General features: G+C 43.3%; 1 protein-coding gene across 1 annotated transcript in view; it reads left to right on the forward strand.

The window, feature by feature from the left end:
- Window positions 1-23942, forward strand: part of LOC147717720 (E3 ubiquitin-protein ligase TRIM39-like) — a 211432-nt gene that overhangs the window by 99809 nt on the left and 87681 nt on the right. The window contains exons 3-4 of the mRNA XM_086924503.1: window positions 5471-5701; window positions 15963-15985. Coding sequence (XP_086780629.1) covers window positions 5471-5701; window positions 15963-15985 — 254 coding nt within the window. The remainder of the gene's footprint in view (window positions 1-5470; window positions 5702-15962; window positions 15986-23942) is intronic.

Below are 23942 nucleotides of genomic sequence, written 5' to 3' on the forward strand. Positions count from 1 at the left end.
ATGGTACGTGCTATGTGGCAGTAGTGTTTCCCAAGATTTATCATGTGGACGATTTTGACCTTTTGGAAAGTGGATTATATTCCAGAGGGAAGCGAGGTGCAAGTGCAGGAGAAATTGTAGGAGATGTTTTTGGAGCATTGATACCAAGTTTGGGAGTGGCACTGAATGATGTCAAGATCAGAAAGTTGTCAACTATCGTGGGCAAGTTGTCAGCAAATACAGCTCAGTCGTTATTGCTTGTAGATGGAGAAATGGTGTCGATCAGGGCTTCAGTGATACAGAATCGTCTTTCTTTAGAAGTTCTATTGGTAAAAGAGGGGGAGTCTGTAAAATGCTGAAGACCAACAGTGCTGTACTTATATACTGGATAACAGTAAAGAACAGAAGAGGTATACAAGCAACATTACTGAGATGCATCGCAAAGTGCATGATTTAGCCACAGAAGGAATTTGGGACAAGGTGGGAAAAGGATTTGGTAAGGTAGGGAGTTGGTTTGCATCCCTAGGAAAGGGAATTATTGGTTATAGCTTGAAACCTTTCATTGTAGTGGTGTTTTGTGTGATCCTATTGTGGGGACTAGTGAGGATTTACAAGTGGCATAAGGCTAATAGAGTTGAAAGTTCTCTTAGAGAGCAAGAGCAAAGGATGAAAAGACGGCAGGACATTCATAACAAGAATATCAAAAGCCTAGAGAAGTTCCGGCATGGGAGAATGGCTACAAGCTCTGTTTAGGTCGGTTCTTTCTCCAGGAAGTGTGGTTTGTTATGATGACACCAGTCATCAGAGGGGGAAACTGATAGAACGTGATGGTGTTCTACAATTTTAGGGGTGCATCATCATCATGGACAGTCCGTGTCCATATATAAAATTCATATGTCGTATTAACGATGACCATTAGAAATTGTGCTGTAATAAAACGTGCAAGTGAAATGATAGAAAGGTATTTTGTGCCATACAGAAGTGAAGTGAAATGGCGTTTATATTTGAAACTGTAATCCTTAGTATGCTGCAATTTCCTAATGAAAAGTGTTGTACTTTGCATAAGAAGACACTTGTAGTTCGGTTGTAGGTTTCTTGAAGTCTTCTTTAATAATCCATGTCTAGCAATATCAAACAGAGATCATCATGGTACAACTCTAAATCCAGCTCTAATGACTCCTGTGCCAGCCCCTGCCAGCCCCACCAGGAGCAGCCTGCCTAGCTGCTCAGCCCATCTCCAACTGTCACACACTCATACACACAGGCACCCAGGCATTCCATTCATCACAGGCACACCAACTTTCTATCACCATCTCTTGCTCTGGCTGAGCAGCTAGGAAGACCTAGGCTGATTTACATGGTAATGTAAATCTCAGGATACAACATTATCCCTTTCCTTTAAAAATGAAAACAGAACTAGCAATCTCAAAAGAAAGGAACTGTACACCCAAAAGCGAAAATGTCCATATCTAAGGGATGAAAAGAAAATTCAAACATCACCAAAGAGAGAACAAAGCTAATACCACTGTACCCCTGTGAGGCGTGTCTTATGTGCTGCGGATACTGGTGGTAACACGCTGTTTATTTGTTTTATCACATTTGCCCAAATCACTTTTTTTTTTTTTACACTTTATTTCTGTCAATTTTTGCCCTCGGCCAACTAGCTTTTCAACTGACTGCCACGTTTTGAATTCAAAAAGCAATGCACGCGCCTACCTGCTCTTCTGTTTCGTGAGCATCTTGCTCATCAGTGTGTCATGCGTCATTTGAGCTCTGGCGTGTTGGACTGCCTCAGCTCTGACGATCTTCCCGACGTTTTGGCACTCAAACGTGCCGTGAGCCTTCCGGGACTATGCCAAAAACGTGCCTCCATTTTCTGTCTGACCAAGTAACATTGCCCGGTCCCACTGTGCACAGGTAAAGGGGAAATACCTCCTAGGATTTCATTAAACAATTTCAGCCAAACCGGGATAATTACTCATTAAAACATAGACCTCAATTGGGATCGCATCCAGTCCTGCCGCTTTCCCTTTCTTTACCCATTGATTAAATCTGCCTCACTCAGGAGAAACCACGTTTTTACGCTCCATAGGATATACTGGTCCCCACTTAAAATATCCAGAATCCAGGGCAGTGGAGAAGCCAGATGTATGAGATGTGATGCCCAGAAGGCGGACGATATCAGTGTTCGCTTCCTGTCCCTTGATTCAAGAATTCTGTGGCAACGTGGGCAAGACTCTGCAATAGAATACCCTTGCACACAAACGTTACATCTAATATGGTGTGTTAGTGTAGACACTTTTACAATTGGAAACAAAGCCTGTGGATAAATAAGAAATTCAAACGTATGGTAGGAGAGAGACCCGATTTGGGGTAGAATCATGAGACGTGAACTCGATCCGATCTGCGCTGATTCAGTGTTCCGGGTCACTGAATCAACGCAGATCGGATCGCGTTCACGTCTCCTCACACGAGGGGCGCCATGAATACGAGGGATTATCCGTCCCTTGCAACGCCACAGTATATGACGCTTTGAATAACTCCTTTGGATTCCAATCCTTCAAAGTTCGTTTTGACAGCATCACCATCAGACGGTGGACGCTGCAACACACCTTACGTTTTTATCAAATACCCAGGGACACTCCTGATTCTACCCCAAAATTGGGTCTCTCTCCTACCATACGCTTACCACGCATTGAGTCCTGAGACCTGCCGGGTCGGAATTATCACCGGCGGAGCGACTTCCCCATAGACTTATTTTTTCATCATAGCCCTGAGGAGTCGCGGGAGAACTATCCCACAAGCGACGAAACAAATGTCGGGTGGATTGCTTTCGAAGAAAATTAAACACTGCCTTTCTTCCAAACAGAAGATGAAGTTCTTATTTATCCACAGGCTTTGTTTCCAATTGTAAAATTGTCTACACTGACACATCTATATTAGATGTAACGTTTGTGTGCAAGGGTATTCTCTTGCATATTTCTAGTGTGCCAGCATTTGCTTTTACACAATTGGGGGGGTACAGGGCTTATCCCCTCACCCTTTTGCACCATTTTTTCTACCCAAGATTTTTTTGACCCTTTTTTGCGTCCACCTTTAGCAGTGCGCCCTTTTCCCTGACTTAAAAACCCTTCAGTACTCCTACACCCCATGGGCAAGACCCTGTCTGATGCCTTGGCCATTGAGGTTGAGGTAAGCCCTAGTCTTATCTTGTTTGACAGTGTATTAACACCCGAAGGGGAGTTAGGCTTTACAGGGATACAGAATAAATTGGTATTTTATTTGATTCTCCTGGCAAGGAGGGAGATCTGTAAGTTATGGCGTCAGGCTGTACCCCCAACTTGGAGAGCCTGGTGGAACTCAGTAAGGTACTATAGAGACTTGGACCAGAAGGTCAATGTATATAGAGATAGAAAAGAACATGGATTATTCCCGAAATTGTCAGATGATATAGACCCTGATTAGTATATGTTATAAGGTCCAATGATTATACCTCTTGGTCAGCTCACAACGTGTGCTACGGGTGGTCCCAGTAAAAACATCAGCTGAGATTGGTATTTCCAAGCTATTAGCAGCAGGGGTGGACCAGGCCGAGAGGTTGCTATAGCTATGGAGGTCTATGAGGATAAAAAACATAAATTACAACAAAAAATGCACTGGTTGATGCTGTACAACTGCATTCACAATTTAATGGGCTAAGGTAAGCCCCATTGGGTATTTTGAGAGTGAGGTGTAGGAATCCGAGATTGTTTTGCTCACAACTTGTTGGCTGCTTTGTTTTCAATGCCTCAACAGCCACACACATTGCAGTAAAATTATTACAGAATGATTACATGTAGGACTGTATTACACCTCAGAACGGAAGTGTAAAAATCTGATTTCCCGAGTCGCATTTGTTATATTTCTACTTTGGTTCTTATGTTAGCCCTTATTTTCCTTTTACAAACTCCTATGCCTCAAAGTATCGGAAAGGATAAGGCCTTGAACGTTAAGTAAATAAAAAAGGAACAAATGCACCCCCAAGATGTCGGGTGTAGCACTAGAGTGTGTCCCTGCTTCAGCCCAGAGGGGGATTGGCGGGGGGCTGGTGAGTGTGCATTGCTATCGTAGTGTTGGCTTCCCACAAAGCATGCAGATGTGCTGACACACATAAAAGTAGTTCCAGCAAAGCGGATGAAAACAGTACTTAGGCCACGGGACATTGATAAGAGAAACACACGAGGAAGGACATGAAATAGTATGCTACAGCCAATAGAAACAGAGTAAAAGTAACTGACAAGCTCACAAACCAATGAAAAGTATAGGCCGGATGTAAGCTCCTTTTAAGATTTATACTAAATACGATAGATTTCACAAACACAGCACAAGTGCTATGCAGGTGAAACCCAAAAAACGGCAAAGATGGCTGGAGTCAGCTGGAAACTGCCAGCACTTCGGTCAGTAACCGTGGGTATAGTGTGTTACAGAGTACACATCCCAGTATTCAGAAGCACATTGCTGCATGGAAAACATGGACACTGGTGTCCAGGTCACCATTCTTTACATGCCACTTTACAAAACATGTCCCTGACATCGGCCCATAAATCCACACAATAGGCTTTTACTGTATACCTTTGCAGAGGTATTATGTCCATACATGTGTTGGTTATCTCTTTAACACTAACCATGTTCACTGCACTTGCCAACTTTAGCCATGCGCCATTAAAGGATTATGGGTGGTGCCACTCTTAGCAAAGAATGTTACTGAAATAGTTAAGATAACTCCTGCGTGTTTGTAATTGTATCATTTTCCTTTTGTTATTTTTTTTAACTTATTTTTGTAAGTAAATCAACTATTGATGGGTTAGAATTAAAGATAAGCAGCCTATATTACTAATAAATCTTTGGGTTAATCAGCTATGTTTAAAATCTTGTGATGGGTGAAATGAGTGACTGAGTTAAATCTTTGCTGTGTTGTTGCCAGTGCCGGCCACCACAAACAAAGGTGGGTGGGGCTTGTGGATTGAACGCGGGAGGGGGGTAATTAATAAAAGATTACTTGAAATTAAAAAAAAGAAGTTACCTGAAGCCGATGGCCGCCTTGCCTCCCACGTCACGTCGCGCTTCTTCTTCTCTGCCCGGCAGCCTCTGTGACAGACTCCCCTCTCATAGGAGAGCAGCCTGGGGATTGGCATGAGTGGGCGCAAAAGATGCTTCGTTCAGGGTGTGTGTGTTAGAGGGAAACCTAAGTGCGCATGTGTTTATTGGTCAGCCTGAGATGGCCGGCCAAAACACATATCCGCACAAAGCACTCCTCTTCCCCCTCCCATGCTTCACCCCCCACCACTCCCTAGACTCTCTATGGCATCGCAAAGAAATGGTTAGGTTTATAGTTTTATGTGTGTTTTTGAAGCAGACCACTGTTTGTGTCAGATGCATGCAATGTGATTGCACGTGGGTGTAGCATACAAATCCCGAAACTATATGCTTTGTTTTGTTATTTTTAATGAAGGGAAACTTTAAGAACCAGGTGGAGGTGATCCGTAGTACATTTGAGCTTCTGAAGAAGTTTCTGGATAAGGAAGAGCAACAACTTCGGAGCAAACTGGAAAGCGAACATAAAGAAAATATGAAGAACATTCAAGAGAAACGGAGTGAGCTGGAGAAGCAGCAATCCACCCACCGGGACCTGATCACAGAGATAGAGGGGAAGTGTCAGCAGCAGGATGTGGAGCTACTGAAGGTGAGAATTAAATGTCTGTGGAACTAGAGGAAGGAAACTGCAATAAGTGGATCTGCTGAAATATTTTATTTAAACTTCATTTTCTGTTTCTCATGCACTATTTAGCATTGCTTGAGATTCTCGTAAAATTGCACTGGGAGGGAGGAAAACCAGTACCTCGTTCCGGCGACGAAGTTGGGAAATCATCTGGTGTTGATTTGCTTTCCCCTACCTTGTATTTCACAAAATGATGTAACCTACTGCATTAGTTCCCTTTAACTTTATATACATTAACTTTTAAATTTATTTTTTACATACATGGTTTATTGCTGTTTGAAAATGTGGATTTTCGGAATCGGAATCTGTTTCTATAATCCACTTCTTAATTTGGAGCAATAAGCATGTCAGGGGGTGTGTGAATAGATGAACTGTTTCAGCTAAAAAAAAGAACCAATAGCTATCCAAGCTGATCCGTGGTTTTATTTCACTTTTTAAAAATGGAAGGTGATGTTCTGTCCATTCCTGATTTCTCTTAGATCGGCCTTGGTCCTTTAAAGACAGGTGCATATTTTCTTTGAAAGCTGATCCCATACACCATCACCTCGGGATACAGCATGCATTCTGCAGGCTATTTTATGTACCCCAAAATTGTAATTGATGTGCATTTTTTGTGAAAAGTAAAAGTGCTCTGCCTTATCGTTCTGTCATCTATTGTTCCATCTGTAGGTCTTTCAACAAGTCTGTCATCATTCAGTTTGTTGGGTTGGAAGTCCTCTGCATGGCTCAGGAAAAAAACACTACCATTTGTAGATGTTTTTATGAATGACCCTGCATAGATTCCCCCAGTAAGGTCAGCACTCATGTATGACCACTGAGAATTATCCATTTCAGTGACGCAGCTCTGAGGTAGAGGTGGCCGTGCAATCATAGTAAAAAAGATCAGCCTGTTTACTTGTACCAGTGTAGGCGAACCAACGTCTGGCTACCCCATGCCCTATTCAGTCTTCATGACTAAGATTGTTTACCTCCATCATAGCTGTGATTTGTGGAAGAACATGCATTAGTAGCCATGGGCATTTGTGGCCCAGTTTGTTTTTGAGATATGGTACGGAAGTGTACTTTGTTGCATGTCGATTATCACTCTACATCACCTGAGGTGAGTTTCATTAAATAAGTCAAACATCTGCTGGAGGGATGGGTAACATGAAGAAAAAGGTACTGATCTTGTGGGGGGGGACAATAGTAGAGTTTCATGATTTGCAGAAATATTTAGGAAGCCAGTTACAATCATGTGAGAACCAAATATTACTGGCAATTCGGGTACCTAGTGAGCCCAATACCTAGCCCAGTAGTGACTGGACTAATAGGACATCTGTGGACTGTGCTCCCTACTAGGATATTAGAAAACCAGATATTGTATCCTTAACCCCAGAAACAGACATTTTGCTTGCCAGGCTTAAGTGGGCATTTCAGTTTTTGGACTTCTCTTTTGCATACAGTCTGAAGGGTCCAGATAACCTTTTGTTGCAGGTGCACTAAAACCCAATTAATGTTCTCTGTCGATAAATGAAAGCAAACCACCAAATTGCATGTAGTCAAACAATTCCTCAGCTCCAGCAGACTCTACCTGGCTCATGGGAAATTAAAGGTACAGGGTGCTTAGCTTGCTATTGACCATTTCTGTTTCCAGGATGTCCTAAGCAGGGATGGTATGGGTGACTTTGTGTTTCCTCCTATTCCTTGACAGGTTTGTCAATGCTTACACAATATCTGTACACAAATTGAGAAATCGTTAATGTAATATATTTCCACCATCAATGGTGGGGGCGGTGAAATTTGGGCATTGAGAGAGACACATCTATGCCTATCGCCCACATGGTTGCAGCACATCTTTAATGGAGGCAAGGGAACTGTCAAGTCAAGTACGATAAGGTTTTTCCCTTGAGTAAGTAGACCCCAGATTATCCTCTTTAACAAAGTGTTCATAAGATGCTCAAACAAAAGGGAGGAGCAGCTACACTAACGCCCCTTACCAGAATATGACTACTATATCTTTGTAAGCATTTGATAGAACAGGAGTAGAGTCCTGTCCAATCTTATCCAGAATATGGTGCTTTATTTTCTTGCTCCTGCATAACATACAACCAACATCGTCCAACATCATCGCCTGGGCTTTCTCAGGGCTAGAAAATATATGTGTTAAAATGAGTCCAAAATCCAAATAAATTGAAGTAACTTTAATGTCAGCACAGCAGTGTTGGTCCTTCATTGTTCAGCTCTAGATGCAACTGGGCAATAGTAAAGAAGCTGATACTAGCGGCATTCTGCAGAATGTGGAATGAAGACAGAAAGTAAACAGATCGCATGCCAAGGTTGGCTAGCAGGAAAATGATGTAATGAAGATGGAGGAAAGAGATAAGAAGTTAAATAGGAAATGATAAAGAAGAATGTAACACATCCCCCTTATCAAAGTGAAAAGTAAAGGGTAAGAAAGAAAACATTACTAAACAAAATCATTAAACTTTTTAGGTTCTTGTTTTATGCGATCAGATAGTTTCATTCTGGAAGCAACAGTCTCCTTATTAATTTGTTTATCACCAATATTTGTAGTTGAATGCCTTGTTTTCCTCAAACTATCATTCTGAGCAACATCCTTAAAAGGACACTTAGCTAATGTTTTAACATTCCAAACTTTTCCATCCTGGGTAATTACACTGTTACTAAAAACGTTCTTAATCTGGATGGCTTTACTAAATTTGTTAATCCTATATTCATTAAACCTGGTTTAAGAATTCTAACCCAAACACCAACTTGAAATCTATGTACCTTGGTATTCCATTTGTGATTATACCATTTCACACTTTTGTTCTGCTTAATTTCAACTCTTTATGCTGTATCATGCACACATTCCTTATCAGAAAACTTAGACATTTGTCCCTAAACCACCATGGGCATACACACGAGGCCGGGTTTCTACCTTTGAGAAGTTTAGGGCTAACTTCTGTCGTGGAATGGGGTGTAATCAGATAAACCCACAACCATTCAATTGGCACCCAACTTCATGGAATCTGTAACAAAATTCTTGAGCACTCTATTAAAGCGTTCCACCTGTCCTTTTTCGTGTGGTTCGTAAAGGGATGTAAATTTATGTTTGATTCCACCATCCTTAAGGTAACTCCCCATCTCCATAGAAGTTAATTGCACTCCATTGTCTGTAACTAAAATGGAGGGACAAACTTCCCGTGCAAAAACGTCTTTAAAAAAACTTGGAAACAAATTTAACCTCTGGCCATTTGGAATGATAATCAATCAATCATATGCCAAATGGGAACTTTAGTAGTAACAGTTTCAATTATTCCCAGGTTCACAAAAGGAATAATACTGCTACTAAATTCTTCAACTTTCCCAACTTATTGCAATATACTTTGTCATACATATTCATACATTTTTCTTCTCTACCACTTACTTTAATTTCTGTATTAACCACTGCAATTTTTTTTAAACAGTTGATCATCACATAGAGACACAGGTTTGCTAGACCTCGGATTCAATGTTAAACCCAGTTTCCATTGGTCATGCCAACCCAAGACATTAACTCCTTTCTGTGTAATGTATAATTTCACATCTGCACATCTACTATTGAAGTGCAATTCCACTTGGAAAAAACCATCGATTTTAGTGCCGTCAAAACTCTCTGCTAGTATATCAGAAGGTAGCAAGTTGTCATATTGAATAGCTTGAGCTAAAGTCTCTTGGTAGTATTGGTGCGTGATGATTGTCCACGGCGAACTAGAATCTACCATGAGCATGAGATTTACACCTAAAATTTGAAATTCTCTTTAAGAGACTTAGTAAAATTGTCTGGTACACCGTCAATAACAGATACCATAAAACCTTTGTCATATTCAACTACATCACTGGCTTTGGTGGTATCATTTTTATCAACTACAGATGACGCTGCGCCCCCTGTTTGTGTAGGATGACGTCTATTACCTCTGCACACACTACTAAAATGTTCTATCCTGCCACAATTTTTGCACTCTATTAATTGCAGGACACCCTGGAAAGGAAGCAATGTGAGATCTATTACCACATCTATAACATGCTTTATAATGAGTAGAGGTATCATTCCTTTTGTGAACCTGGGAATAATTGAATCGGTTACTACAAAATTTCCCATTTGGCATATGATGTAACTGATGTTGTTCACTCTTTACTTCATGTTTAGGTTTAACAACATATAATTCTTCTTCCTTGTCTGTGTTACAGGAACTTTGTTTGACCACTTCCATCCATTTCTCAGATTGTTCTAACGCTTTAGCTTCAGTTATTGCTTCAGTCAACGTGGGGTCTCCCAGGAACCACAATTTCACCTGAGTTTTCTTGTTCTTATCCTGTACTATTATTTGGTCTCTTATCATTTCATCAGTCATTGCACCAAAGTTGCAGTGTAACGATAAAGCAGTTAAAAAATCATCGAAAGATTCTTCTTATTTTTGTGTTCTTGTATAAAATTTAAATCTATTCAGAGCAATGCTCATTACTGGTTTAAACCTTTTCTCCATCCTCATTAGTGTCTCGACATACACATTCATGTAATCACCACTTCCATCATTGGGTGCGACAATTTGAGGTAATGTTCTGAAGATCACTTGTCCCTCAGACCCCCAACAGTGTAAAAATATATATTTTTTTTCTTTCAGCACCCATGCGTTCCCCATCTATGGCTTTAATGTACGTAATTAATTCCTCTTTCCACCTTGACCATAGCATGGATGGATCCCCTTTTTGGGTCTCGCCTACGCAGCGCGCATCCTTTTAGATTCTGCCCTCTTTGTTATCAACCATGCCCGTTGGTAAATAAGCAGACTGTGTGAAATGACTTGATGCAAAAGATTTAGTAGAAACATTGCGCTAATCACACTATGGTGGTGAGATCTGATCCTAGTTCAGAGTTACAGCTCCAAGGATGATAGCTAGACTGAATCGGTACAGGGTGAATAATTCTCCTAATAGGAGAGTGAACACGCTGAGTAGATGGTTATCTCTCTTGCGTGCCTTCAGTCCGCAAAACAGTCCTTTTGGAGCTAAAAGAAGAACTTGTTTTTATTTTGCAATGCCTCCCAGTAAGAGACTATAGGAGTACAGCATTTCCTATTTAAAATCGCAGGAACACACTTTTGTCTCCATCATCCTATTGTGTCATCAATTCACCATTTGTAGGTGGAGATGGCTGCGTGTATGAGTCAATGAATCAGTAACGTACTCAGTGGGGTGTGTTCCACTGTTTCGTAAAAGGACATAAAGCATCGGGTATGCTCAGCCTTTCATCACTCTTAGATTCATAAAATGAGTAACATTGAGCTGGGTAACAAAAACCATCCATCATCCCTATAAAAATAACTCTGGCTGCAAGTATGCACTTTGCAAGTAGACTGTTGCTTTCTGTTATTTTCTGTTCTGTAAAGAGTGATGGTGAATATCTCCCCTGGATACTGATGCTTGCACTCTTTACCCTAAACGTTCTCCATTTACAATGACCCATCCTCCACACAAGTTCTAAGCACATGCAGGGTATCTAAGCCAGTAATCGATGTTCATGATTAGAACATTATTTCTTAAAAAATTTTTTTGTTAATCTTTCAAACAATTTTATTGAGAAACATTCAAATACATTTCATCTTAGCTTTCTAAAGCATTTTATTAAAACCTCTCCATTTTAGTTTTTTTAACCCCCTAATAACAAAATATTCATTATCTCCCCATCACCCTTGTCACACAGGTTCAGATTTGTTTATTCATTGGGGCCCTCTTTGTTCCCCCGTCTCCCACTCCTCGTGATGGGCAGTCTGATCACTGTTTACAGGTTTCGCTTATGGCTAAAAGTTCCGATCTGGGGTTTAGAGCCTGTGTGGCCATGTAAGGCCTGCCTCAACTCCCAAAGATGGTTAGCTAAGGGTTATCGGATAATACCAAACTTTTCACGTAGATCTGCAATGTCCTACATTCGTTTTCCATGGCTACTAGGTTCCATCATTTAACCCTTTCACTGCTGCGGCTATTCCGCCGCAGTGCTAAGGGGTGGTGGGTGGGGGGGCGCGAGGCGCTTCCACGCTGGTGACGGAACCGCTCCGTCACGCCCCTCGGGTGAGCTGTGCTTGTGACGGAACGGTTCCGTCACGGCCCCGCCCGCTCAATAGAACGCGCCGCGCAGGCGCGAAATCAGAGTAGGCGCGGCGAGCGGGCCGTGACGGAACAGTTCCGTCACCAGCACAGCCCACCCGAGGGGCGTGACGGAACGGTTCGGTCACCAGAGTGGGAGGGGTTAATATACCGCCTATTTAGGGTGGGTGGGGGATGGGTTGGTGTTCCAGTCCTCTGTGGTTAATTTTCTATTGTCAGTCAGTCAAACCACTTTAATCGGTTAATAAAAACCATGAAAGTAAAATACAATAAATCACAATACAATACCTATAACTCATACAGAATACAATAAAAAACACATATTTTACAGCAAAAAAACTGCATAACCAAATTGTCAAAAATCATCGACGATCGGGCAACTTAAGAATATTTATTTGGGGGGTGGTGATACGCACAATTCATGAGGTACATAAAATCTTAAATATAGTCAATAAAATAAAAATAGTTCATCAATATATTAAAAGAAAAAATTACTAAAACAGGCAAGTATTAAAAAGCACTACCCTGAGCTTGACCAGTAGTCTTATATTAACAAGAGAGACACATTTTTCTAAGTCTTACGGCTGCAACAAGGAAGCTCGCAATATTGCAAATCTCCCATGGGTCATTAAGCATTTGTAAAAACAATAGAGCGGGTTTAACCTGAATAAAACCTTTCCCTTTTAAAATTGGGATTAAAAACTGCCTGTGGATAGCACATTGGTGGTCACAAAACATAATAAAGTGTGGTGTATCCTGTGCCGAAAAATTATCACAGGTACAGGCACCTGAATCACAAGATCTGCTCCATCCTTGCACATCACCCAGAATAAAATGAAAACGAAATCTGGTTAGGAGCATGCAGTAAAACGGCTTCGTAACAATCCTCAGGTAAAGTTCAATCCCATGGGTAGTTTTTAACAGAAAATTCAATTTCACTGTCTGTTTCATTCATTCTAACTCTTCCCCCTCTGCCATCATCTGTTCCCAAAAGTGACTTTTTGACCACACCACGTCATCTTTTGTCACTTTGTCTGGGGAATTAAATAGTTCTGGACGACCAAGCTTGGTTAGAGTGTTCGTAACATAAGTTAATCATGGAATTTTGTTTGCATGGTCTAAAGTGACAGCATTCTTGATTATCTTATGGTTCAGTGATAACTGGGGGTTAAGCCAGGTTTTAACCCAGCAGAGCACTGGAACCTGCCTCAGTCTCTCTACCACATAGCCAACCCCCAGTTCCTGGTGAATTGAAAAAGTAGGGGTGGATTGGGGTACAGACAGGAGGGCGCATAAAAATGTATTTTCAACTAACTGTATTCCCTCCATTGACTTATATCCCCAGATAACAACTTACAAAAATAGGACCAGGTTCGCGTTCCTTTCACAGGCACACAGCATTTGTGGTAATTCAATGATGATTTTCAAATATTAGACAAATACTCCATGTACTCCAAAAACGTATTCACTGCTTATTTTATTTTATTTTTGATGTTTCATCGCACGTGAGACAATGTGTTTTGAATTGCTTCTCATGCCACAGATATGCTGCTCCAAGCCATTTTCTGGGCATGCCTTAGTACACAAATAAAACATCTTCAGAAGTTGATCTTATAGTACCCAATGCATTTTGAGCATTTATGTGCTCTTCTTCAGGGGTTTCACTACAAGTAGAAAAATATGTAACAATCAATACCGACTCTTCGAACATTATGACATACACTGTTCTCGTTTTTTTAAGAAAAGATTACGTTGCAAATCAATGCAGTGAATTACAGCCAGCCCTAAAACAGCGTTTTCCCTCTAAAATGGTAACATTCAGTTACCTAAACAATGTCCTGGGGGTCCCTTCATCTAAGTTCTTCCCATTGCCTACTTCACTCTTCTATGCTGTTACTTAAACCCACGAAAATTTCAACCCACACTGTGAAACTAAACAACCGAATTCCACTGAGCAGCCTATTTACATACCTTTGTGTTACTTCAAGAATATCTTCCTGCTCTTTGCTTATTGACGGCAACCGCCTCTCTGATCTTATGAACCTTTTAAATTGTGTGCCGTAACTCCTCCTCTCCTCACTTGACTACTCATGAGGCTCCGGTAGTTTAACTGCCAGTCTGCTAACTACTCATCCCACAATGCAATATATCCAACCTTCCTCGGCCACACGGCCCGAATCCAAATCCGATAATCGTAACTGTTATTCCCACCCACTGACTTATATCCCCAGATAGCCATACGAAGCAATCGCTATACATTTGGATTTATAAATAATAAGCGTTGCATCCATTGGTTTAGTCCCCGGTCGCTGCGCAAATCCATTCACGCCGGCCGTTAGGAACCCCTCATCAAAAAGTACTCCTAAGTAAGTAAAAGCAGTCACTTTGGTCAGTTCTACACTTCCACATACAAAGGTTTTAGATTTTATAGATTTCCGGCCCATGGTCATTACGTGAGATTTAGCAATGTTTACCACCAGATCCAGGGAATTCATGTAGGCCTCAAAAGAGTCTAGAAGCCTTTGCAGCCCTACCTCTGTTCGGGCTAGTAAAACGGCGGCGTCCGCATAAAGGAGCGCCGGAATGAGCCTATCCCCTACCCATGGAATGTCCAAACTTGCCATTTCTAAAATCTTGCCCAAGTTATTAATATACAAAGTAAAAAGTAGTGGTGCTAAAATACATCCTTGAAGGACCCCTCTACCTGATGTAAAGTGTCTTGTGCATTTTCCTTCTTGGTTGACCCTCACCCTAGCGGTGAGGTCCCTGTGTAGGTCAGTCAGGAAGTACACTAAACTAGGGTCAATGCCCATATCTAAAAGAATATTCCAGACCTTGGACCTATTTACTAGGTCGAAAACCGACATGAGGTCCATAAAAGCCAGCTGTAGAGTTCCTGCTTTAGCTACGGTGTATTTGCTCGCTAATAAGTAAAGGTTAAGACACTAATCCATTGTGCCCCTATTATTTCTAAAACCATATTATAAATTAGATAAAACCTAATTTTCTTCTAACCAGTCCGTTAATTTCGTTAAAATCACTTTCCCCAAGACTTTCACTGCAGAGTCGGTATATCTTGGGTGAGACGCAGTTGGACCTCTGCATTCTGAATTTCCTTATTTAGGGCCCCCACCGCTGAGGTCAGGTATGATATGATTGAAGCAGAGTTCCTGGGCATTTTTATTCTCTCACTCCCCTGATCCTCACTACAAGGGGTTTTTCGCTTACCCATGGTATCTGTTACAGATGGCGATGTCAGGGGGGTGGCCCAGCCCGGTCTCCTTCAGGCTCTTGACGGGCGCAGACGGGCCCGCCGTTGGCCTGTGCGCGGCCTGGGCGCGGCCCAGGCACGCCCACGCACAACCCGCGCTGCGGAACTGCGATTTCAATTAAAATGTATTTGCCTCCGTGCGCGGCAGCCGTCAGCGCCTCCAGGTGCGATGCAGGGCCGGCTGCGGATTGGAGTCCCCCCTCTCTGGATGGCGGCGGCGTTCCCGGCAACAAAGTAAGCTGTTCCCTCGATGTGGGAGCCGCAATTTCTATTTATGCGCCTCCGGACACGGCAGCCCCTCCATGAGCAATACAGGGAAGGCTGGGGATTGGAGTCCCCCTGTGTGGATGGTGGCGGCGTTCCCGGCAACTTGATATGCCAGTGGGCTATTCCTAGTTCTTGCCCATGTCTTTGGCTCATGCATCTATTTTTCTACCCTGCGACATATGCTAATGATGAAGTTATCACAAAAGGTCCCATGAACGGATAGGTTCTTGCTCTGGAAGGCGTCTCCGTAACTGCCAGGAAGCAGATTAAGACCTTGTTCTTTGCACCTTTGTAATTTCTCTTTTGTAAATGTTGTGCCAACATGATCCTTCATAGGCTAGTAATATTATAGCATAGTTCAGTGTGTGTTATGTCCTGTAATTGTTCATTCGGTCACAATCCAGATCCTTGTCTGGTGACTCGATAGGTGTGAATGTGTCTTCCCATCTGTCAGGAAAACCTCTTGTCCTCCAATAGCGGCTGTGTCTCTTCACAAAGGAAATCAATGCTCAGCATTATAGGGGGTGAATATTTATCTTTTTTGTCTCTTTTCTTCCCTAGGAGGTGAAGATCCTCTTGAGCAGGTAAGCTGTCTTCTTCCCATGTGCATTCAAGACTCGTCTTTGTTCCTGCTTGATTTTTTTTATCCCTCCCCCCCACTACCTAGTTATGGAATACGTTTCTCCAGAGCATGGTTTCTTTTCACTTTTGGTGCATAGTATGAATCTTCACCTTAGGTTTTGTTATGCTATATGTTTTTGTAGAGGACACTGTTTACCAAAGCATGGGTCCTTTCCACTTTTGGTGCCTAGTAAGAATCTTCACCTGAAGTTTGCGTTCTGCTTTAGATTCCTAGATCTTTAAATGGTTCGCAGTATGGAAGATGGTCTGAGCAAACCAGCACCACTGGTGGCTGAGCGCTCCAAATAGAAGCAGGCATGGTAAATTCATATGGTTGCGTGATAGCACCTGGGCCATAATGATAAGGAAAATGTGGGCATAATCCTGGATAGCAACAGAAAACGATGATGGACGGAATGCTGAATATTGTCACGAATTCACCCCCGACACAGATCTGGGTTAAATCCATTGTTATTTTGCTGGTCAGCCACCCCCAGTTTGGACCCAACCATATCCAAATCGGGCTTGACAATGTTCATCATCTTTTTGTTTTGCCATAATCATGGATCGACCTGTAAATGTTACTCACTGTATGCTTCTCCACATGCATGCAAAATTCGCTTCACTATATATAGAATTTTTCCTAATACCAGTCAGTGTAGCAGGCTCATGTTACCATAAGTAGTTGGTTTCAGAAGAAAAGCATCTAGAGTGTGCTGGTGTCGGTTAAGGAAGCACAGAATGATTTAAAGAGGGAAGATATCTTTCATATCCACAAATACGAACTCTACTCTTCTGACAAAAACCTCACTTCCTTTGCCAGGCTTGAACATAAGGTTTACTAAAAAATGTGCAATGTACAACCTGAGCCATCATGGTGGATATATGATGTTACAACGCGTGCTTTTAGCACGCATACCATTACAACAGATTTTTTACAACGCAGGTCATTTTACAACGGATACCTTTACAACGCAATACACTACAACGCAGATACTATTACAACGCATACCATTACAACGTAAGTATAGGTAAGTAAATAATATCAATATATGTTTTAAATATTTATTTTTGTAATATTTAATGTAATTATTCATTATTTAATTATTAATTAATTTTATTAATAAATTAATTTTAATTTTATTAGTTGTAAATATATATTAAAAATACCCCTGAACGCCAAAACCCAGCCCTAAAACCTAAAAATACCCCTGTACCTCAAAACCCAAACCCAGCCCTAAAACCTAAAAATACCCCTGTACCCCAAAACCCAAAACCCAGCCCTAAAACCTAAAAATACCCCTTTACCCCCAAACCCAGCCCTAAAACCTAAAAATACCCCTGTACCCCAAAACCCAAACCCAGCCCTAAAACCTAAAAATACCCCTGTACCCCAAAACCCAAACCCAGCCCTAAAACCTAAAAATACCCCTGTACCCCAAAACCCAAAACCAGCCCTAAAACCTAAAAATACCCCTGTACCCCAAAACCCAAACCCAGCCCTAAAACCTAAAAATACCCCTGTACCCCAAAACCCAAACCCAGCCCTAAAACCTAAAAATACCCCTGTTCCTCAAAACCCAAACCCAGCCCTAAAACTTAAAAATACCCCTGTACCCCAAAACCCAAACCCGGCCCTAAAACCTAAAAATACCCCTGTACCCCAAAACCCAAACCCAGCCCTAAAACCTAAAAATACCCCTGTACCCCAAAACCCAGCCCTAAAACCTAAAAATACCCCTGTACCCCAAAACCCAGCCCTAAAATCTAAAAATACCCCTGTACCCCAAAACCCAAACCCAGCCTTAAAACCTAAAAATACCCCTGTACCCCAAAACCCAAACTCAGCCCTAAAACTTAAAAATACCCCTGTACCCCAAAACCCAAACCCAGCCCTAAAACTTAAAAATACCCCTGTACCCCATAACAAAATACCACTAATAAATGTTTTTAAAAAAAAGATAAACTTACCTATAATTATACTTGCGATGTAATGGTATGCGTTGTAATAGTATCTGCGTTGTAGTGTATTGCGTTGTAAAGGTATCCGTTGTAAAATGACCTGCGTTGTAAAAAATCTGTGGTAATGGTATGCGTTGTAAAAAATCCGTGGTAACAGTTACATACCATCATGGTTCCCAGGCCGTCTATGTTTCTGCAGACCTATCAGCAAACGTGATACTGTGTGAAGCTTTAAACCAAAGAAAACAATTCTAGTGGTCTTCGGTGAATACTTTCATGAACACTTTTTATATATTACAGAGTGTCTGTAATATATAAATTGAAAGCCGTAGGAATCCAGGGCAATGTCCTTAAATGGATTAGCTCTTTCCTGTCAAACCGTTCACAACTGGTTCATACTCCCCCTTTCACTTCCACTCCCAAGCCACTGAAATGGGGTGTTCCCCTGGGCTCTTCTCTAAGCCCCCTACTTTTTAATGTTTACTTTTCCCCGCTTGCGAACATGATTTCTAATTCCGGCATTAAAACCACCTCTTATGCCGATGATATTCAATTGCTTTTTACTTTTGACAATTCATCCACTCTTACCTTTGACCCCCTTAAATCTTGCATCAGAAATATTGCTCATTGGATGGATCTTAATTCTTTGAGATTAAACGCAACTAAAACAGAGGTGCTTTTCTTCAATCAGCCTTCCCCTCTTGATCCCAATATCTGGTGGCCGGTAGATCTGAGCCAAGCACCCTCCCCTAAAGAGTCAGTCAGGAATCTTTGAGTACGCTGGGACCAACAGCTGTCATTGAACTTACAAATTCAATCAGTCTCAGCTGCCTGTTTCTCCAAGATTAAAACACTTAAAAAACTCATTAATTATCTCCCATGTGACCATCGAAAAACAATAGTCCACGCGCTGATTATCTCCCACTTGGACTATGCGAACGGCCTATACTGGTTTAGCTACTGGCCTTTGTCATAAACTCCAAACGGTTCAGAACACTGCAGCCCGCTTGATTGGGGGCTTCTCGCGTAGACAGCATATATCTCCCTACCTCCGTGAACTGCATTGGTTACCCATAAGCAAACGCATTGAGTTTAAGGCTATGACACTTGCCTATCGCTCTACCCAGGGTAACGGATCTGCTCATCTTAGATCAGTTCTCCGACCTTATTGTAATCCTCGCTCACTTCGCTCCAACTCTAAAAGCCTCTTGGTTACCCCAAGATTTAAAAAATCTCGCTCTGGAGGAAGAACATTTGAACTTGGCGCCGCCCAGCACTGAAACAAACTGCCTCTTAATTTACGCTTGAGCAAGACCGAACTAGAATTCTGTCGCTCCCTGAAAACTTTTCTTTTCTCCAGTTAATCCGCTTTTCCTTGGTTTCTACCTCAGGCCTCCAGTCAATCCGCGCCGGGACACCCCGTTGGGGTAGCTGAGCGCTTTACAAAAGACACAAAATAAATAAATAAATAAAATAAATAGCCACTTTGTAGTTACAATTAGTACTCCCAGATATTTATTGCCAAAAATCAGGAATTCTTATCAGGACATCTGGGATTATAGAAAAATATGATTAATTTTGCCACCTATTATTACTTTATTAACGTGGTAAGAGATCGAGATCAACAATGAACCTACTACTTATCTATATCTCAGGCCCTAACCCAGATCGCAACCAAAGTTTGCTGAAAACGACATGGCTGCCTTTTACGTTTTGTAAAGACCTCCACTAGCCAATCATATACTGCCTTGTCATCTGCATGCACCACGGTATACCGCAAAGTTACAGCAGCATACTTGGGCAAAAGATATAACTAAAATGTCATGTGCTGTATGGTGTGATCTGTAATTAATGTCCTGCCACTCTTTGTTTGTAAGAGGTCTGCCTATTTCTTCCTCCCATCTTATCTGCCCTTTGGTTTTCGCAGGGGAGGCGTCTGTTGAGAGGAAACCTAAAGTTCTGTTATGAGGCGTTTGTCATTGTCCTTAGTTACAAGTCACTTTTCGAACTGAGTTAACCGTCGCAAAACACTCCACAATCTCGCCAGGGTCAGTCATGCACACACCATCCGAAGTCTGAATCACAGGGACCACACGATTCGCTCTCTCCTTTTTATCAAGCCAGGCGATCAATTTACCCGCCTTATCCCCAACATCATACAATCTACCCTGCTGTTCCCTGTACATTGTCTTGGCAGCATCTGTAACAAGGGATTTATAATCAAACTGCTTCAAACTAAGGGCGTGGAGTCTCTCCCGGGTGACGCCTAAGTCTAGATCAGTCTCCAACTCCAGTATTTCGGCCTCCAGACTCACAACCCCCTCATTTCTAGCCTTCTTGGTCTCCGCTATTAAAGATAGGGCCTGGCCATGAATGACAGTTTTGAAGGCTTCCCACAGGGACACAGAGGACAAAACAGACCCCTCATTTTCCAGGAAGTAGTGATCTATGGACTTTATCAGGCTGCCACAGGTCTTGGGGTTGCGCAAGTACCATGGATTGATAGGGGCGATCCGCCCGCAGCGTGTATCCCCGTATCAAAACTAAGCCACAAAGGAGAATGATCTAAAATGCCTCGAGCCAAGTGTCTGATCTCCCTAACATAGGAAGACTGGACAGCAGGCATAAGGATGTAGTCAAGCCTGGATAGACTCCCATGAGCCCCGGAGTGAAAGGTGTATTGACATTGCGTCGGATGCATTAACCTCCAGCAGTCCACCAGACCAAAGGTGTCCATGAACCCACCGAGCCAAGATTGGGAAGTGGGAAGATCCCTGGGAGGGTGGAGATCCAAACCGCCTGAAAGCACAGAATTAAAATCCCCACCCAGAGGAGAAGACTGTCAGGGAGCTCCAGCATCATCCGGCCAACATCAGAGAAAGTAGAGGTCTGGAGACCCGGGGGAACGTATACAGTAACCAATGAAAGAGTCTTACCCTCCCACCTACTAGTGAGGGCGGCGTAGCAAGGATAACATTATCAATCTCTATAGGGAGAGAAGACCGGATCAAAATACCAACCCCTCTGGAGCCAGTGGTAAACCCCGAGTACGCAACCAATCGGTAACCCCACCTATTCATAGCATGACTCATATTTCCCACCAAATGCGTCTCCTGCAAGAGTACCACATCAGGAGACAAACAACGCAAATATTGCAGTACAACACCCCGTTTTATACGATCCTCCAATCCATTGACGTTCCAAGATACCAACCTCAACCCACTACCCCCCATCCCCACAAGTGATGCATGAGTCACCCCACGAAGAGCAGGACACCTGAAACAAAGAAAAAATCCATATGCTGCCTTGAGAGAGAAAAGCACACACACAAACACCGCATCCCATCCCCAACCAACACCCGTTACAACTCCCCCCTCCCTGCACCCCTGCAGTAGACTAAGAAGCCACCCCAACATGCAGTGTGCCTGTCGCCCTAACAACGCCATTCTACAAGAAGACCCCGGAGGAGGAAAGAGGCCCATCGCCACCCGCCATCCAGATGCGGACTACAATGAAACATACTATAAAAAGAAATAGAACCCAGCTGAGAAATGTCCAATGTTCGGAGGTCAGGGACGGAAAAGTCACTTCTGTGTAGGCTCACCACCCTCGGCACCGCCAGGGTGCTCCGTCCGATCGCCTCGGCCAGGCAGGGAATCCAACCAGTCACTCACATTGTCCGGTCGATCGAAAAAGAAGGTCCGCTCCTCATATTCCACTCGAAGCCTAGTAGGGAAAAGCATCGCGTACTTTAGTCCCAGGTCCTGAAGACGTCGTTTGACTCCCTGAAAACCCATCCTTTGTCTCTGGACAAGTTGAGTGAAGTCCGGGAAAAAATTGACAGAGGAGTCTTCAAATTTTACCGTGCCGTGCACTCTCGATGCCTACAGGATCGCATCCCGGTCTCTGAAGTGGAAAGGTTTTGCGATGATAGGCCGCGGAGGAGCGCCCGGCTTGGGCTTACCACCCGGCACACGATGTGCACGCTCCACTGCGAAAAACTTGCTGAGTACAGAGGGGGAAAGATGGTTCAGGACGAGATCCTCGACCAGGAGATCCACCGAATGAGTCTCGGTATTTTCTGGAACACCTATGATGCGAATGTTGTTGCGTCGCGCCCTGTTCTCAAAATCCTCCAGCCGGTGGGACATCAAGTCATTGGCCGATTTCAGATTGCCAAGTTCTGTTTGGAGTTCCGACACATAGGCCATGAGGCTGGAAGTCTTCAGGTCCAATGACTTCACTTTCTCATTGGTCTTGGACAGGTCGGCCCTGATCAAGGTGACATCAATGGCGACCGTGTCGATTTTACGAGCCAGAGCCTCATATTGCTGGCCGATGGTCTCCTTCATGTTGGAGATGGCGCCCATAATGTCCTGCAGGGACAGATCAACAGGAGCGGACGGGTCCTCTTTGGCGTCCTCTGGGGTATGACTGGAGAGTCCGGGGGATCCTTTGGACTGAGTGTATCGGTCCATAACGTTTGTCTGGACCGGTCCCCCACGAAGGGGTGTCTTTGTCTTCCGCCTCTCAGCATCGCCCCTGCCAGCCATGTTAGAAGATGCGCCCCGGAGGGGCCCGCAAGACCTTGTGAAAATGGCCGCCGGCAGGCCGGGCACCAACAGACCACAAAAGCTGGTTCGTGCGGCCAAGACAAAGTCACAAAGTGATCCAAAAGGCTGTGATGATAAAGCAGTGCTTGCATTAAATGGAGGCTGGACTGGCCCCCAGCCGAGCAAAACGGTCTCTCAATCAAACCGTGCCGGGATCCAGAAACGAAACCGAAAGTCGTGATGGGGCTAACAAGGAGACCCCACTGCTGTTGTTGTTCAACTTAGTCCCGGATCCACAAGTCGCCCAGTCCCCGGCTCGCCTCCAGGTGGGCCCAAAAAGTTCAGATCGATGTAGTTTCGGTTGCCCAAGTCCGATTTATATTCTGAAAAGAGTTATGGACTCAGTCGAGGGTCATCTCAAAGAATCCGTCCAAGAATTCAGGATATCATCAGGATAGATTGCAAAGGGTGGCGAGGGTCTGGGGAGCCCTGTGCTCACGGGACCATCTTGGATGCGCGCTAAGCTCCTCCTCATCACCATTCTTCTAGACTGTGTGTACAGCGTGCCTACTGGAATAATATACCTGCCGTCTTTGTCTATTAGAGAGCGAGATGTGCGCTATGTTAAACTTTTTTTTACGTAGTATCGAAATGCCTCAGCCATAATTGGAATACATTGAGGATTGAATCTCACCACAGTGCAAAGTCTGTATGTGGAGCTGGTAGTCAAGTGTGTCTCTTGTTCAAAAAACATACATCTATCCTTTGGCAGGCTGCGTATGTGTGCACTAGGTGGGATTTACGGCAGTCATTTAGACCTTGTATGTCACAAGTTGGGTATGAAAGAAAGGCCATGGTGTAGGAGTGCAGGTACAGCTATGAGTGCATTGTGTGGTGCTTTTCCAAGATGACGGTCATTGCCTGTCAAGCAAATATCTAGAGGGGGCACTACTGAGTATGACCTTAGGTCTGAACTGAATGTCTAAGAAGATCCCACTCTGGGACATTTGGACCGCCCTCACCCCCAACTCAACAGCCTCCCTTCCACCCACTCCACCCCCAATCAGTTGAGTCAACTTGTCCTCCTACCCCACAAAACTCCCACCCAGAACTAGCATAAAGTCACTTCAGGAATTATCCCTTGGGGACATGAGCTTACCAGGCAGACAACTCAGTCTTGTAAGCCAGGGTAGCCGAGCAGCAAGGGGAAAATAAAGTTCACACGCCACCCTCGGCAGCAAGTTTACAATGGCATGGAGTGTCTAGTAGAGATGTCCTCCTCAGCGGGCCGGCTGGCAGGGGAGGAGCTCGGAGCCAGCACCATTAAGTAGCATGAGTCCCTCAGAAGAGGCAGTTTTGTGTCAGTAAGCATATGTGCCGTTCGTCTATGGCCTTCAGACTGGTT

Source organism: Lissotriton vulgaris, chromosome 5, assembly GCF_964263255.1.
Source record: "Lissotriton vulgaris chromosome 5, aLisVul1.2, whole genome shotgun sequence".
NCBI classification, from domain to species: domain Eukaryota; kingdom Metazoa; phylum Chordata; class Amphibia; order Caudata; family Salamandridae; genus Lissotriton; species Lissotriton vulgaris.